The sequence below is a fragment of the Hydractinia symbiolongicarpus genome, chromosome 5 (assembly GCF_029227915.1).
Source record: "Hydractinia symbiolongicarpus strain clone_291-10 chromosome 5, HSymV2.1, whole genome shotgun sequence".
NCBI classification, from domain to species: Eukaryota; Metazoa; Cnidaria; class Hydrozoa; order Anthoathecata; family Hydractiniidae; genus Hydractinia; species Hydractinia symbiolongicarpus.
Genome location: NC_079879.1, coordinates 14270622 through 14288650, shown reverse-complemented (window position 1 = coordinate 14288650; position 18029 = coordinate 14270622). Strand labels below are relative to the sequence as shown.

The window sequence follows — 18029 nt, the reverse complement described above, 5'->3', positions numbered from 1 at the left end:
ACCAATAATAGTACAGGTATAGTTTTGATGTGGCTGAGCATTTATTTAATATACTTATTTTAAATTTTACTCGAGAATTTTGTAGCTTCAGGGATGCTCTAACCTAACATACAAGCACGCATCTTTCGACTTTTTGAGTTGAGCCTTGATCTCCTCCCAATTACTGATCATATTAGTTTCTTCATCGATAAGCTTCATATCTGAACGTTCGTGCGGATACCAGAGGAACAATTGCTTTTTCTGCAACGATTGAACAAGTAAACCGGTATACGACTGTGTTAATAACCATAGGCTATGTTTCCTTTGTCTACCTTAAACCGCTAGTTTAAGCAAAGATTGTCGTTTTTTATCGAAATTTTTATCAGCAATAATATCATCGATAATAAACTTATCGGCTAGCAGTAACGATAATTTTTTAATCCATTCAAAAAGTTTATCCTCGGGATTAATCAAGAACACATAGTCATCTTGCCAAAGCGAGGATCTCTCGAGGTACGTGCTGTTCCATCGTATAGTTGGACATAGGATAATAATGTTGTAAAAATATTTTTTGTATTCACCTTCCAAAAGATCTAAAACACGCTGTGTTTTTCCACAGCCCGTTGGTCCTGAAAATATCGCCGTATGTGGATCTACAACAACGTCTAAGCTCATTTATTTGAAGGCGATCTGCGATTAATAGTCCACACTGTGGTATCTACCATCGAGAATATTCAACTGCGCGTCGCTAATCAAATACACATAGCAGCGAATATCATCGGTTCCCTCGGCCTTCTTCGTTATATGAAGAGTGATACCGTCTTCCACTACTGTGTAGACTATGATCAGGAGATGATCGGAAATCAACAAAAGGTGCGTATCTCATAAACCTTCCTACCGTTACTGTCGAATCGTGGCTACCAAAAAGGTTCACAATTTTTTTCATAAATTGTAACTTGTTGCATCTTTTTTCATAGTGATCACCTTACTGCGCAATACTCTTTCGAAATGTAGTGCTAAGTGACTATACCGGGATACCATAGCACTTGCAAGTTCCTCATTATTAACCTTGTCGAATTCTAGAGAAATTTTGCTGATCTTATATGCAGCATCCACGGGCTTTGCTGCAGTAGATCCCGAAGCCGCTGTACCTCCATCTTTGATGAAATCTCCATACGATGCAAAATGGAGAACAAACTGCAGCCTGTCGTATAATCCAGGTTGGTAAAACAGTAGGTCTCTAGTCATCTCAAACATCTTCCCCAAGGGTATACAGAAATTATTACCATAGGCTGCAGCGATCGCCTTCTCCTCGAGTGTGCCCGCATAATCGGTAGCTTTCACTTGCAACGTGCGGACCGTACCATCATTTGAATTGATCCCCTCTAGGATCAAATTATTTTCAAGGTCAAATTGCGGTAACCACAAGTCTCTATAAACAGCCAGTACTCTGTAGTCGTTAATACTTTGTACCTCATTACTATTAAGTGTGATTTTTAGGTTTTGCTGCCGATATTGCTGACTATGGTGCGTTTTGTATTTGTGCCCGTCAGCTCCAGATCAAACATTAACCGAAGGTTTCCTGGAAAAATTACATTATTCTGTGCCATGTTGGGGACATCCACATATAGGTCCTCATTCTAATTGATCGTAGATGGCACGTGGCTCACCTTTACACGCTGCTTTTTCCCTTCATTGCAAAGAGCGTTTTCATCTCCGCATACGGATCAAGTGTTTTTCCAAATATATTAGTCATGCTACTACTTTATTATTAGATGATTTTTGTTTCAAATATAATGGATAATCCAGCTTATGAAGGAGACGATTTTACAACACAGGGAAATATTGGAGGTGATACTGATGATGTATCTCTCAGTAGACCCGACCTTCCTGCTAGTATCTAGACGACCTGGGGAAAGAGACCACAAATTTAATGATCGATTCTTTTTATAAATATCTTTTATATCTTTTATCAATATCTTAAATATCTTTTATAAAAATCACGAACGAGATTGTTTACGTTGAGGAGAACGCGGATGATATAAAGATGATGCCATTACTCGAGAATGTCCTGGATGAAACGGAGACTTTTATCAGAGACTTCCTTTGGCGGGGGCGAAGTCATTACAGATAGAGAAAGAAGAGGGCTTAATCGCGAACTCCAAACTGTAAGAGGAAATTTGAAAAATTTGAAAAGTAACTTTTTTACGATAGTGATATTAGGGAAGCGGAGGCTAAGGTGGAGAGGCTTGAAGCGAAAAAAGGTGCACGTGGAATATCAGAACAACAGATAGAGATTTGGAACACAGATATTGCAAAGGCTACTGAAGATCTGGAACGACTCCAAGGTGAAAAAGAAGCTGTACAAGAATGGCATGGTATACTATCATCCAAGATTCAAGGTCATCTCATCGCTATTAAGGAAACACTAATGACAATCGTGGGAGATGATATCACTCACCGAAAAGCTAAGATCTTTTTCAAAGAGCAGGGAATCACTATAGCAAGCATCGTTTCAGCTGTTGGTTTGCTAATATCTACCATTGTACTAGCAGTAACAGGAGGTGGCTCAGCGGATGCTGCAGCGGCAGGAAGCTGGGGGGGGGGGGAGTAAAAATTTTGTGCAAAAACAATTGGAGAGGCTTGGAAAATATTTAAAATATTTGGCAGGGAAAGCTGGCACAGCTCTTCCTGGTATCATAGGGACGATCGTATCCTTCTTTTTCAGAATGGCTCCAAAAGTTGTTGAATTTGTGGCTAAGCACCTATACATGGCAATTGCTGGCGTTGTTGCTATTGTTGTGGCATACATCGGTAGGAGCAAGGGTAAAAGGTCGTAAATCCAGTATGTAGAGTCTAATTTGTTGATCAAACACACTAGACTACAGGCATATCATGCTAACGCTAACACGACTCTTTTCAGATATATATCGATGACCTTTCGTCTGATTATCCTCAAGCCACATAGGATGCATGTTGGTATAGTGCAGTCTTGAGATTTGTTCTTCCTTACTTGGGTATACCCCGTTCTCTCTGTATTTTATCGGTATCTTATGGTCAAACTGCCACTATCCTTAGTTTCCCCAGTTCATACCGTCTCTAAACTGTGCTTGGATATGTCTCATAAACGTTACAATGTCGCATCCCAGATATTCCTGAGATGATATCTCTCTATCATACTTTAGGGCATGACGTATTCTGTTTAAAACTACATTGTATAGATAACCTGGGTAATCGCATGTTCGACATTGTTGTCGTCGTTTTCCGTGTGGGCGTTTGTCACGTTCTCTTAACCCTTTGACGTCATCCAAGCACTTAATGCAAATTTTTTTCAGCTTTGTTTACCCTGAAGTTGTCTAGTGGTAAAGAGCGTTTACATTTTGTGCATTGCCTTGTCTCTTCCATGTCTTTTGTGTTGTTTTGTGAGGTTGGTACTTTACAAAAATTACCGGACACGACTGGAATGTTTGTTTCCTAATTTTTGAGCCATATGTAAAGTAAAGTAAAGTAAAACCTATTCCTGTTGAAACTAACGCGGCATTGCATGTTGCTCTGCTTCTATTACCTCGTGCTTCTGCAGAGCCACTAGGCGATGTTTAGGTATCACGTGGCTCACCTGTGGTGCTCCTGCGGAGACGCTAGGCGATGGGCGATGCTTCGGGGTCTTGTCAACCTGCTTTGCGTTAATCTTTGGATTGATACCAATCGAGAAATACTCCTTGCTGATTAAAATTTTATTCGTGAAATCCATGATATTTCCAATGTGAAGGTTCATATCACTTGGGATCATATTTTAGACGCCATGGGCAACACTAAAATCTACCTTGAATCTCGCATACTTCAAAACATTCTGAAATTGAGCAATTTCTTTGCTTGCATCGTTATCCTTAATTATCAGATCCTCAAATGTTGTCAGGTATAAGCGTTGAGCATCGATCCCACTGCCTTGGTTTCCAATTATACCAGATCTTGCGCTCGCCTGGCTTTCGAGAATTAAGTAAGCGTAGAATCTCACGCTTTGCGATAAGCGTTCAATACCAATTCGAGTGAGGCCTTGACGTTTTTCAATAATCCAGCGACTCCACGAGTCTTCATCGAAATAACTTGGTCCTGAACCAGGATAATCCTTGCGATGAAGTTGCCAACTACTGAAGATGGTTTCGTTTCTCCAATTCTGTTCAGCACCAGACACTCCAATTTTATTGGCCAATTGCTGCAGTTTCTGTTGGTTGAATGGGTTGTTTAAACGTCGAAATCCGATATACGGCACGAACCATAGGCAACTCAGCGTTTAGATGTTGCATGGATATACCACAGGCAGACGTTGCACAATAAGCAGCAAAATTAAGTTGCGTAGACCAGAGGCTGAAAGGGTGGCTGTTCAATTTCTTCACTAGTGAGCTCGTACCAGAATGGAATTCATAATCAACAAAAATCTCTGGAAATTTTACAGTGAAAGAGGACCCTTTATCATCAATAACGATGTTCTGCACCGTAAGGTCATTTCCTTTAAATATCTCCCATGATTTGGTGCATACTTTGCGTTTGGATTGTAGGAATAGATATTCATCTTTTCTTCTACAAAGAAACATGAAACAATTGTATATCACATATGACGACAAGCCTACAATTTTTGGCGATTACCTAGATCAGTGCACGAGGATCGCTCTAAAATTAATCAGTATTCGAGCTACCTGGTTGAATATTTTTTGTAATAATGATTGTGTCCTGATCAGAAGGTTACTCGGATTGAGTTCATGAATGGTTTATATAAAATCGAGGATCTGGCGAGTATCTATATAATAATACGCCAGTTCCGTGTCTTTGTGACAGGCAAAGTTGACATCGTCATTTTCCTTTGATCTAGCCGAAAAAGGCATGTCTAATATGTTTAGTCTTTAGCAATTTGTCAAAACTACAAAACTCGTTACCAACATTCATTTTCAATAAATTAATTTTTTTAATCAACAACAATTCTTTCAGTTGTAAATAACTCACGAGGAATGCTATTTCGCACCTTCACAATATTCTCCACGCCACGCGCAAAGGGCGTCAGCGGTGATTTTATGTACGCTGACCAGCATTTTACGCATTCACGTACTTGTAGCAAAAAAAATTAAAATACGGTCACGTACTTGTAGCCACTTCGAAAAAGAACAGCCATCTTTTTTGCATACACAATTTCCGTTACTTTGTGCTAGAACTTCATTTAACAAACCACACAAAACTCGCGGATTTTCACGACAAAGAAGACATTTATTTTACGGCAACATCAGAGACCTTTTTCGGCAACATCAAAGGAAAATGAACACATCAACTTTGCCTGTCACAGACACACGGACACACTTAGCGTATTATTATATAGACTAGTCGATAGGCCCCGTGGAGTAATCCACTTAGGCAGAACGACAATGGAAAAATAGGTTGTTTTAGATTATTTGCTGATGTCAGCAGTGCAATTAAACAATAAATAAATTGAGAAACTTGTTTTCGTGTTTCCTCCATTGTGTAGAGCTTACACTGCTGATCAAGAAAATGTATATAATCGTGTGGTTTTGATGAGTGATTAATGAAATGTAAGGGTTTTAAAAGTTTGCCGACGTCAGCAATGGCCCGTCAAAACCTAAAAATTTTTTTTTAGAAATTTGTATACATGTCGCCGAAAAATGCATGGCTAATATGTTAAATTTTCTGACGTTACGGCGCGACGTCAATAACACTACTTTAACGTCAATATCCTATATTAAATTAATGAAGCCATTACAGTGCACCTAAAACTTTGATGCTAAATTAACTTTGAAACGAGTTGGTGACGTCAATGATTTTTCACCGCGTGGGTTACTAGGGACCACCTAGGACCAATTTGGGTAAATTTCCCAAACCTGGATCCCGAATCTATTTCGGAATGCACGGGTTTATTATGTCATCAAAAAAACTTTAAAACACAATATTTCCGTAACCGTTTGTCAAAAGTACATGATCCTATACATTTTCTTGATCAGCGTTTCAAGATCTATAAGATGAAGGCAACGGGTATACAAATTTCAAAAGAAAAATTTTTTGTACTTTTATTAGGGACTGCTGACGTCAGCAAAATTTTTAAACCCTTATATCTCATTAACCATTCATCAAAAGCACGTGATTACATACATTTTCTTGATCAGCGCTTTAAACTCCGCACAATAGAGGCAACGTAAAAACAAGGTTCTAATTTTTTTTTGCAGATGGGTTGCTAACGTCATCAAAATTCATAAGACGCTTATTTTTCAATTTTATCCTGCCTCGGTGGATTTTTCCACGGGCTTTATCGACTAGTTATTAATAATCAAGCTGAAGGAAAGGTTAAGATTTTTGTGTTGACATATGTACTCTGCAGGCTCCGTGTGTTAGATGGTTTTGCAGTCGTCATCCATAGACCACTGAAAGAGCTCATGGGTTTACCTGATCCAGCCGCTGGGAAGTATTATATGAAGGAGGACTAAGATGGCTACTACAAGACCGATGTTTACATTCGATTGAGACTTTTATGCCCTCAGTTAGATGAAGATGATTGCTTGTTTAATGGGAAGAAATCCAAGATTCTCGCAATGCTGCCCACCAAAGAGATAAATGCTTGAGGGACATGCTTACATGGAATTTCGAGACTCCAATCTACCCTCCGTTGAAGGGGTCGACAGATAGACTCGAGTTCATGCTGAGCGACAAGTTCCACCCTGAAAAAAAATGTAGCTTTTACAGAAATCACGATGCAGTTGCTTATAAAATAAAGAAGATGGATGATAGAATGAAATTATATCCAACCTTACCGCCAAGTGCGCCGGAGTACAATGAAAGCCAAGACTTTAGGTTAAAACATATTCAAGGCATTAAACCATATTTTCGTGAGAAAATAAAAGAGCGTGATGAGCTCGCAAAAAAGTTCAAGATGCATGGCACCTGGGTTCGCTATTGTGACAATGGACTATTAAGCGTAAGCGTTATCACTACTAGCTGTGGAATTACTGTATTAGGAACAGGATTTGGAGCTCCTCTAGGTATTGCTATGGGAGGGATCGCGATGGTTATGGGAATTGGGCAAGCTGGCCTGAGGAATGCTTCAAGAAGGCTAAATGTAAAATCACAGAAACAAGAAAGCATCCGGCTACTTGCTGAATCAAAGTTGAATTCTGTCGTTGATCTCATTTCGAAAGCACTCGAAAATTGTGTTATCAATGACTATGAATTCACTTTAATCATGCAAGAAAAACAGCGGTATATCCTGTTAAAGGAGCAAATACGCCAACGAGTTAAACGTATCGTCAATAACATCAATGTTATTGACGATAGAAAGAGGGTAAAGATAAAATTTAAAAAAAAAATTAATCCGTGCAACATGCCAGCGTTACTTAGATAACCCCCACCTTATTCGATATAGAGTTTTATAGGAAAATATTCCTACAAAACTACATGCGTTCATCATCGATGTCGCAACCGATTACAACACCAGTCTCCAAATCGATCAGCAGGCCTTTATCATGTACTATACGTCGCGATTTTTTAGCGAGTTGTTGGAAATATTTTTCAGGATTTTTTTCATATGCAATTTCAACACTGGGCTTGCAATAAGGACCATCTGTTTGGGTTGAAGCATCCTTGTATTTAATTTTGCGGATTGCCTCAACAAGGTCGTCCTTATTCATGGTAGAATAACGAGGAATTTTTATCAATTTTGCCTCTTTTCAAAGTACGTTCATTTATTTCATATAGTTTTTTTTACTCATACATTTACAACTACCACCGTTATATATTATGTATTCATGATAACAAGGCCAACGTAAAATTTTACCTTTCACCACAAGTTTCCTCCCACATTTGCACCTATCATACTCATCTAGTAGACATTCACAATCATCGCATTGTTCTTTCATCGTTTTATCAATCTTCTCTTCTTCACCAATCTCAGCCTTTAGTTTTTCCTTTTTCTATTACGAGGCCCGCTACCATAATTGGCATATAGAGCCCAATATAGACCGTTACGCTACTAAAAAATATTTCCACCATATGTTTAAAAATTTTGGTATTCATTTATTTGTCAATTTCCCTGATTCAATTACAATTACTCCCACAATTTTGAAATGAGTTGTTTTTCATCCTCTAAAAAGCACCAATTCCAATATCGCTCAGGGGCGGATCTAGGGTTAGGCAGCCTAGGCAATTGCCTAAGCCTAATTTTGTGGCCGTAGAAAAAACATTCTATAGATAGAATAATAAAAAAAAAACAGAATTATTTTTGTAAATTTGTTTTTGGCATCAATTTGGCGTCAATTTTTTTATCATTGATATTTTACTCAAAAGCAAACCCGGGGCGATCTTAGGCAAAAATGTCGATTCGCCTAAAACGTCCGCGGGTTTTAAAGTTCCAACAAGAAGCCCTGGGGGCTCTAAGAATTTCCGCTCGCTACCAAAATATTTGAAGACAACCTGCTAATTCGTTGTGTTATCGTGCCAAACATTCGAAGAGGTTTGGTACATGAAACTCTGAAGATAAAGCACACAAGTGACATCATATCTTACAACAAACGCAAACAAAACAAAACGTGTCATAATAAACTCACATTTTAAAAGAAATTGCTAACAAAAAATACAGCCTAACATTCATGGTTGAAAGTCTCGCGATTGAAACGTTTATGGTCTTAAACTGAATTTTGTTGACAAAAAAATCAAAATTTTGATGTGACCATCATGTTCAGCATACTTTTTTTATTAACTGTGCCAATTTTTGTCGAAAATAAAGTAGTTTTAATTCTTGGACCAATTTTGACCTAAAATGACATTTAAGGTGGGAAAAACCAAAATTTTCATGTCACCATCATGTTCAGCATACTTTTTTTGTTAACTGTGCCAAATTTTGTCGAAAACAAATACCAATTTTGGCCTGAAACGTCATTTAGATGACTTCCAAGTACTTAGGGAGTTTGAGTACGAAGTTTAAATCTGTGACGTTGCAATTGACCATTTGAGACAGGGATAATTAGTTAGTCAGTTATACCTACACACGTGAAATCCCAGGGTCGATTTTTTCTCAAAAAATGCTCCGAAAAAAAAACGACGGTTTTAAAGAATTTCCTACGCCTTCGGGCACGGAAATTCAAAGAATGAAATTTTGAAATGGGAAGAAAAAACGCCTAAAACGTCCGTGGGTTTTCTAATTTAAACGCCTAAAACGACCACAGGTATGGTTACATTAGCTGGGTCAGGTCCAATACACCTTTACGATAATTCGGGAAAACTGACACTTCATCGCAGCTTATTTTACGATCAGAGGAGGTAAACATCATACTTTTATAAGAGTTTATTAAGGAGAAAACACGTTTTTTCGTAATAACTTTTCTTGCCGCGTTTTTTTTTGAAAAGTACACATAAGTTGTATCTTATTATTATTAAAGTTTCCTGAAAATTTGAAAGAAATGGATACGACGGAAGTTAAAAAACTGGAAAAAACACGTCTCTAACAAACTCTCATAAAAACACGATTTTTACGTCCTTTTTTCCGATAATGTAAAACGATGGAGAGCCGTAGGAATGCATGTACTATTAAATTATCGCAAAGGTGTATTGCAGGAAGCACCTCAAGTGGCCAGAATAAATCAAAGCTACGGTGGCCCACAAGTGTCACGGCAAAACAAGAAAGCTCACGGCAAAATAAAAAACCTCACGGCAAAACAAGAAAACTCACGGCAAAACAAGAAAGCTCAAGGCAAAACAAGAAAGCTCACGGCAAAATAAAAAACCTCACGGCAAAACAAGAAAACTCACGGCAAAACAAGAAAACTCACGGCAAAACAAGAAAGCTCACGGCAAAATAAAAAACCTCACGGCAAAACAAGAAAACTCACGGCAAAACAAGAAAGCTATTATGGCAAAATAAAAAACCCCGCGGCGCAAACGAATAAAGCTTAGGCTCGAAAGCTCGGGGTCATGGCAAAATAATAATCGAGACAAATAAGGAAGGCAAAAGAAAACAACTTCTTCAGGTCCAGCCAGGTGCCAGCAGACGACAAGCATGTTTTGCTGCAAATGTGGTATACTGGCAGCAGAAAATGCAAAGTTTTGCCATATTTGTGGATTAGGTTAGTATCAACAACCAGGAAATTTTAACATTTATAGCACTGGTAGCTTTTTTAACAGAAAGGCTTTTCATGTTTAGATTTTAGACAGTCGAGAAACAGTGCAGGTGGGGACGAAGAAATGCATTGTTTTGTACAGCCTTCAGGAATTGGAGAAGTCGATAAAGGTTTTATACAACCTACAGTGAAATCTTTCGAAAAATTTAGGCAAGAAAAGGGGCGCCAATGGAAGGACAGAGTAAAGGGGAAAAAAAGAAAGGAAAAGCATGTAAAAGAAGAGGATGTTACTATTTGTATTGGCTTGATGGAATGGCGGGAAAGCGAGTGTAAACTTAAAATCAAACGTGGAAAGAGAATTTCGTGCAAAGTTTCAAACATGGATACGAGAATGGGTGTGTTGATAAAGGCAGAAAATAAGTGGCGACAATATCATCCTGATTTTTATGACACAGAAGAGGAGTATTGTTTACTTTATGAGAGTGGGGAGAAAGTTACAACGATTCCTGGTTGTGAGGAGGATTTTATTTTACACAGATATCGAGAAGAAGTGGGAAAAGATTACAAAAGAATTGTTTTATACCAAGTTTCATAGAATCAACAGAGCAGAAAAAAGGGTTTTATTGTAATTTACCTGCTACATATTAAGGTTTTGTTTTGTTTGGAAAAAACTGAGATTTGTTATTACTTGCAGAGTTACGTTTTTACACGTATACGTTTTTATATTTACATTGTTTTTTCTGTATAATATTTTTGTTGTATATAAACTTTGAACATCTTACGAGTTCTCTTTATTAGGAACCATGCACTGCAACAACTATTAATCGGTTATATAAAACTAGGGCTTCATGATAATTTTCAGGGTCTGATATCTGCAGTATTCTTTGAGCGTATTTAAAATATACTTGATAATCTGTTTCTTTCTTGATTATTGAAATGTATTGTGTCATCCTGTGTAACTCTTGGCGTGGTACTAACAATTTTAGATTTTCTTCTCCTTCGCTACGAGATGGCAAAAAGTACAAAATATTTGGACGGCCTGAAACAGTATCAAAGCGAGATTTTCGTATTCTGTGAGTGTTCCATTGTTTTTTAACAACATCCAAATCCTTTTGAATTACCCCTGAAAAACAATACCACAAACATTCCATATTAAGATCACTTGTCATGTCAATTGTTCCATCTGTTTCAAGTTGGCGAAAAAAATTTCGCCACCAAGCACCACTTGTTTTGACGTAAAATGACCACCAGCTCTCGATTCTTTGATTTCTTGGTGAAGGCACGTAGCTATGTGCATCTACGTCTTCCCAAAAATAAGCGTGTAAAGCAGCAGTTAAACTGTTTTCAGTTCCCAAATCGGTTACAAGCTTCACAGGGCAACCACCACAATTCTTCACATAATCTAAAAACAAGTTTGCTACGGTACGGGGACAGTTATTCGAGTGCACAACTTTAAGCCACAGGACCTTTCTGCTATAACCATCTATCGCTCCATGTATTGGAAAACCGAAGGGTTTAAGCTTATCATGGCCATCTACATGCCACGCATAGTCTGGCCCAGGATTACTGTAAGTTCGTCTTTTGAGACGATGTTTTCGTCTTAATGCTGACCCTTCAGGATCGACTTCTTTAAGTAAATTTTGCACCAAACACCTAGGTACGTGTATTCCCTTCAGACGAAGTGAATGCCACACGGCTCGATATCCATTTGATGATTGAGGCCCCGTAATATCAGCCAGGATTTGATTACGCGCCCTTTGTAAAAGCTCATCAGGTAGATCTCCGCCTGATCGTCTGTGTAAACCATACATTTTAAGTCGACGTAAGAGCGTGCTGCGACTGATTTTGTAATCGTGGTAATCTTTTAAGAAATGTAAAATTTCATCGTACTCATAACCATGTTCAAAGTAGTAACTTATCCAGCTTTGTTCATCAAATTCGGCCATTTGAGGATAGTATAGCTAAGAATTTAAATTACAGATGATTTAATACTACTTTCATGATATTGGAATTTTAGATACCTGATCACTACAACTGTCTTGACCAATACACCTATATACGACAAGTAAAATGGTATTATTTTGCCGACTTTCTTGTTTTGCCGTGAACTTTTTTATTTTGCCGTGAGCTTTCTTCTTTTGCCGTGAGCTTTCTTCTTTTGCCGTGAGCTTTCTTCTTTTGCCGTGAGCTTTTTTATTTTGCCGTGAGCTTTCTTGTTTTGCCGTGACACTTGTGGGCCACCGTACAAAGCAATTGTATGCTAGCTAAGTTAAATGAAGAAGTTTTGAATTTGGAAACCCTTTCAGATATTAAGGATTGGAAATGCTGGAGGGAAGTATTGTTGCCACGTGTGCCATATTGTTGTCTTGAACCAAACCTTCATCCTGCCTCTGCAAAAGACAATAAATACATTGTAAGTAATACTTCATATATTTTAGTTTTTACTGCTGCTGGATTTAAGGCACTTTTGTGTCAAGAACTATTCTTAAAAGTGGTAAACCACAAGATGTTCTTACAAAACGTGTGATTTAAAAAATCTCTTTCTTATCAAAACAAAAGGTTTTTAACTTGACCTCGATCAAATGGATTGTTTGTTTAATAAAGTTGTTTATTAAATGCTAAACGAGATAACTGAGGCAATTTGTGTAAACACTGTCTTGGCGGTCAAAAAATGTTTGGAGGTGTATGTTAAGTTGGTATAGAGTATTGCTAAGCTGCATGTATTAGTTGGAATTTTGTTAGTTTTTTGTTTATTGTCTTAAAGGTTGCCTCCGAAGTTATAACAAGTTCATCTTAATTGAAAGAAACCATTAAAACATTTTAGAAAAAAGTATTATTTAATGATTTACTTACAAAATAAAAGCATAAACACGATTTACTTATTCCATGTTTTCATAAAACCTTGTGCTTCGACCGCCATTATTGCAGCATTAAAAACACGCTTCAAAATCTTGAAAAAAAACATCAGGATACCTCCTGACGTCACAAGAGCCAAAACCACAGACTGTCTTGCAGCTTAAAAACGACGACGCGAGATTTCTATATGAAATTAATTATTAAGAAGTTGTTCCGCTATCACAATTCTAATTAGCTTTAAAAATATTTTCTTTCTCATATTGTAAACATGTTTTTTGATTGGGTGTCCCTACTCTCCAGTGGAGGATTCGAAGTATCGTATGTAGAGAAAGGATGTTGTGTGGGTAAAGGGATGACCTAAGAAACAAGGGCTTCATCAGACGCACAGGCCTTGTTTCTTATACCGCTTTCTGCTTGGGTAGAGAAATTGATCCATGATAGAATCAAAACAACCCGACCTGGCGTAAGCGGTCAGTCATTACGAAGGGTCTGTTTATAACGAAAGGGTTACCTCTAAATAATTCGTTCTCGATTTGTTTGTTGGCCATGCTTAACAGAATTGGTTAGTGATTGATAACAAACCACGAGCGATTATTAGCGAGGTGAAAAAGGAAAGGGAAAAAATGTGCTGTCTTGTTGCTAAAGAAGACTAAGTCACATGATTTTATGGGTAAATATAATTGGTAGGTGAAAGGCACCTGTAATTGCCGTCCGGGAAGAAAACGAGTCTTCATTATCCCTGCCGAAAGACCCTCTGTAGAGAGGAAATTTTTGAAAACTCAATTAAATACTCACGAATGACATAACTTTGTTTTACGTTTTATTTTATGTAATTTGTACTTATTATTTTTTATTTTTTTTTATTTTTTTAATTAAGTTAAAATACATTTTCGGCATCATGGAAAACCTATGTTAACTCATTTTCAGGAACTACATGCCCTTCCATATATCCTGTGTTATACCTCATCAGGCTCTGGATAAGCATCACGAATTTTTTTCACTGCACATGACGGGATGACCCTTAGCACAGATTTGCCAAGTCTGTTGTGAACCCACCACGTGAACTGTCGGTAAGCAGCATAGCAATATGTTCTAAAAGAAAAATGTTAACCTGAAATATCAAACTTATGTTCTTATAACCCATATTTCTATAAACAGCGTGTTTTGACTGGAACAACATCTACTTACTTATTGGGAACGTCATTTCTTGGAGGAAGATATGTCGATTCTCTATCATACATTCCAACCAAAGCAGTCCAGAGATTTCCTTTCCTTAAAACAATCGGGTCAAAATCTTCGTGATTGACTATACAGTTTATTTCTAAAGAATATATTTTTAATAACTTAATAATCAGCATATAATGTTTCGTATATCCTGCTAAAAAGTACACACCTTGTAGGTTATATATATGTCTTGATTCCAGTTCGTGACAGCAAAAACATTCAGTTTCAGTGCTCATTTGACGGCAATTGTTGCATTTACACCGCGACGTAGCGTGAAGGTTAATCCTTAATTCTGCTATTTCCCCATCGCTATCACTGTCATATGTCACCCACGATGAGTCTGATAAATCCCCCCTACGTGTAGGTTTAAACTGGAAGCCAAGTACAACGTTAGAACATTTTGATTCCGACTCATCCGAAGATTACATTACTTAACAAACGTGTTGCTTTTAAAAGAAAACAAATAATTCTGCATTAAGCAAACAACAAAATTTTTTTCTAGCGCTAATGAATCTTAAACAGATCAACAAGGCATTCTAAACACGATTTAGTCAGTAGAATATATCACCGTAAGGCATCCTAATTCTTTGGTCCTTGTGACGTCAATTATGCAGCCATTATGAGTTTCAAAGTTTGAGAAGAAGCGTGAGCATGATAAAGCCGCATGAAGTGAGGTAGCTCAAAATTTGAAAGTTTATTTACAATTATTTGCTGTACTAAACTTTTCTGTAAAAAACGAATGTTCTTTTCTTAAATACTTATATGAATAGAACTTAATTAGGTAGCATCATTAAAACGTCGGAGGGGACCTTTAAGGTCACAGGCTTGCAACTGTGTATCTTTGTGTCCGTGTGGAAAAGAATAATTCTTGTAAGATAACTAAGGGACAGCTTTTTCATAAACGCAAAAGTGCAAGCTAAATGTAAATAGGTCAGTAGATCCCCTTTCCCTGGTGATTTGCAGATAGGTAATATTCGAATGTTGTCATTCCCTGAAATCATACGCACTCGGATATGTGCTCCTGTTAAGCAGGTAGACCACAACAAGTTCAAAATACTTTCTGTTCTCTAAAAATCGATGTTTACAGTATGTGAGATATACTTAAACATCAAAGAATTCTACCTCGTCCCAACGTCAAATTTACGTTTAGCATATACTTTTAGATTGTGAGTGTGCCTAAGAACTTTAACTTTGTTGGAACTTCTTCTTTTTTGTTGAGCAATACAACATATATAATTTTGTTTTAGGAATAGATATATTGATGTCAGCCATGATGAATATTCTTCTGACAATGAAAATCACCATCAATTAAGGAACACAGGAGATTCATTATGAATCCTTATAATATTGGAAAACTGTAATAGATGGATATATATCTATATATCAAATGGATGGATATGATATCAAAATAACTTGTACTGATAGAAATGATTTTCACGTAAAATGATACAGATCGAAACAAGAATTGCATATTAAAGAACGTTCTGCCACAGACTGCAAGCCAATAAAAATATCATGTTAACTTATGCATATGAGTAGAATTTGTATATATATATATATATGTTGCTTTTTATATGAGAATCTTCGGAATTGACCTAGTTACTAAAACTTTCTTAAAGATTTCAAAGTATTAAACTACTTTTTAAACATAGTGGACAGGGGCATGTGAGGGTAAATAATATGCAGACATGTTAAATGTTTTATGTTATTTTTCTGATTTCTAACTCTTTTCTGGCTTAAACTGCTTAACTTTTGTGGAAATTTTTTAACAATAAAATTAATGCTTAATAGAAATTGGTGCAAAACCACACCAGTAACCTTAATATTAAACTATATTAACTTCATAAAGGGCTACTATATACTTTTTGTAGACGTTTATTATGCGTTGCTATCTTACACATGCTGCTTTTGTTTTTGCATTTGCTGGTTGTTAACACAGGCTGTAATTTTCTAAACAATAATTCTACGTTACACTGCTGTTAACTATCTATTCCTAAAATTGTCTTGTAATGTAATTCTTTGTGGTATTATTAGCTATTAGACTTCTTGCATATTTTGAAATAAAGTAACTCCACAAATTTGTAACTTGGCGATTACTTGTATTCGTATTAAATGCGTAAAAAATAAAAAAGATGCTTAGATGATACCAGTGTGGTATGTCATTCAAAGGAACTGTGGCAACGCTAACCCTGTTTCGAGTCTAATTTACCAAACGGAGTTTTCCATCCGCATATTTTAGCGAGGATACCAGTGTTAAACTACGGAGGTTACTTTTACTTATTAGGCTATAAAGACACTTTCGTTTCTAATCTAGGAAAGATTTTTAATAACTAAAAACCTCACTTTTGGAAAGATTTTAGCTCCTTTTATAATAAAAACACAAAACGCCCGCTTTACCTCGTACAACACCACAACCCTTAATATTACTTTGCCAAAAAATCGGTGAAATTTTTCTAACCAGAAAAAAATCCTAGATCCGCCCCTGTGCTCTGGATGCTAAGCTACACGGATTAGCTCTTTCTTAATTCTAGTCTTCTTCACTTTCCGCTGCTGATATACATCAGGCAATTCAGATTCAACCCCAAGTTTCCTACACATATCCTCAGTCACGAACCAGTCTGGGATCCACTCCGGAACATCGGGATCTGCTTCAGCCGCATTGTTGCACATTTCCTGGGTCTTGAATCGATCTGGAACACATGCGAGTGACAGGGGCTTATTCTCGACTGCTTTATTACACATTTCCTGGGTCTTGAATCGATCCGGAACATACTCGAGCGCCAGGGGATTATCCTCAACGGCTCTGGTGGACATGTCCTGAGTCATGAGGTGATCTTGGACGTACTCGATCAACCAGGGATCCTCTTCAACGGCATTATTACACATCTCTTGCGTTTTGAAATGTTCCGGAATATACTCGAGCACCAGGGGATTATCCATAACAGCAATATTACACATCTCTTGGGTTTTGAAACAATCCGGAACATTCGGATGACGTAGGATTCTTTCGGATGACGCGGATGCCGTAGGATTTGTTGGATGACGTCAGATTTATCAGATTCTGTCGGATGCCGTAGGATTTGTTAGATTTTTTCGCATGCGCAGAAATTACATTAGGGGATGTCGGGGGATCTCTAGAGAAGCGGGGGGTTTACACAAAATATATACATGATTTTACGGGGGAGGGGGGGGGGGGTAGAAGAGGGGGTTTTCCGCTTGAACCCCCAAAACTATGAGGATCTCCATAAAAGCGGGGGTTTTGCGATTGAACCCCAAAACTATGGTTTGAAGCAGCCCCCTAATCCACTAAAATACCCTGGAAGCGAGGTTATGACACCCCACGGTCTTGATTGGGAAGCGTATGGTCTGGCTAAGATGCATTTTATTTCATAAAATCTCAATCGATCTAATACTGAATCCTTACAAACCAATCGGCTCAACTACATTGAGCTAGTGAAGCCCGGACCTCCTTCCTCTTTACAATTTCTTCGCGATCGAGGAAGGAGCTCCGAGAAATTCATTTTCAGATTCATAGATCTCAGATTCATGCGGTAATTCTAAATCTGTTTTCAGGCCTAAAAATTCCAAAGGTCCCTCTGGCTGGGCGTATAAAACATTTTCTACCAGCCTGGAGAAGACTGACTCAGGACAAAACTCTGTTGTCAATTGTCCCGGGTTACGAAATACCATTCATTTTGGACTCAAACAAGGGTGCCGCGGCCCCCGACATTGAGTCAAGAAGAAAAAAACATGGTAGATGGAGAAGTGACGGACATTTTGAGAAAAGGAGCCATCGCAAAAGTAAGTCCTGTAGCGGGAAAGTTTATAAGCAATCTTTTCCTCGTGGGGAAAAAAGATTGAGGAAAT

General features: G+C 37.6%; 3 protein-coding genes across 3 annotated transcripts; 1 reads left to right on the top strand and 2 right to left on the bottom strand.

Moving 5' to 3' along the window:
* The first annotated feature begins 9956 nt into the window (after nt 1-9956).
* On the top strand, nt 9957-10858 carry LOC130644940 (uncharacterized). Its single transcript, XM_057450738.1, has 2 exons — nt 9957-10088; nt 10166-10858. Exons 1-2 carry the CDS (start codon nt 10022-10024, stop codon nt 10675-10677), a joined length of 579 nt encoding a protein of 192 aa, XP_057306721.1. The 5' UTR covers nt 9957-10021; the 3' UTR covers nt 10678-10858.
* Nucleotides 10859-10876: 18 nt separating this feature from the next.
* LOC130644939 (uncharacterized) lies at nt 10877-13030 on the bottom strand. The gene is made up of 2 exons (XM_057450737.1): nt 12936-13030; nt 10877-12472 (listed from the first exon to the last, which is right to left on the bottom strand). Exon 2 carries the CDS (start codon nt 12026-12028, stop codon nt 10877-10879), a length of 1152 nt encoding a protein of 383 aa, XP_057306720.1. The 5' UTR covers nt 12029-12472; nt 12936-13030.
* Nucleotides 13031-13671: 641 nt separating this feature from the next.
* Nucleotides 13672-14398, bottom strand: LOC130645979 (uncharacterized). Its single transcript, XM_057452109.1, has 4 exons — nt 14332-14398; nt 14127-14259; nt 13901-14030; nt 13672-13692 (listed from the first exon to the last, which is right to left on the bottom strand). Exons 1-4 carry the CDS (start codon nt 14396-14398, stop codon nt 13672-13674), a joined length of 351 nt encoding a protein of 116 aa, XP_057308092.1.
* Between the last annotated feature and the right edge of the window lie 3631 nt (nt 14399-18029).

What these genes read in the sequence shown, in the direction of transcription:
- LOC130644940 (XM_057450738.1), top strand. Translation starts at nt 10,022, where the DNA reads ATGTTTTGCTGCAAATGTGGTATACTGGCAGCAGAAAATGCAAAGTTT. An exon ending in TTGCCATATTTGTGGATTAG is followed by an intron (nt 10,089 to 10,165) that starts GTTAGTATCAAC and finishes TTTCATGTTTAG; the next exon opens with ATTTTAGACAGTCGAGAAAC.
- LOC130644939 (XM_057450737.1), bottom strand. Translation starts at nt 12,028, where the DNA reads ATGGCCGAATTTGATGAACAAAGCTGGATAAGTTACTACTTTGAACAT.
- LOC130645979 (XM_057452109.1), bottom strand. Translation starts at nt 14,398, where the DNA reads ATGAGCACTGAAACTGAATGTTTTTGCTGTCACGAACTGGAATCAAGA. An exon ending in ACATATATATAACCTACAAG is followed by an intron (nt 14,260 to 14,331) that starts GTGTGTACTTTT and finishes TATATTCTTTAG; the next exon opens with AAATAAACTGTATAGTCAAT. An exon ending in AGAAATGACGTTCCCAATAA is followed by an intron (nt 14,031 to 14,126) that starts GTAAGTAGATGT and finishes TTTTTCTTTTAG; the next exon opens with AACATATTGCTATGCTGCTT.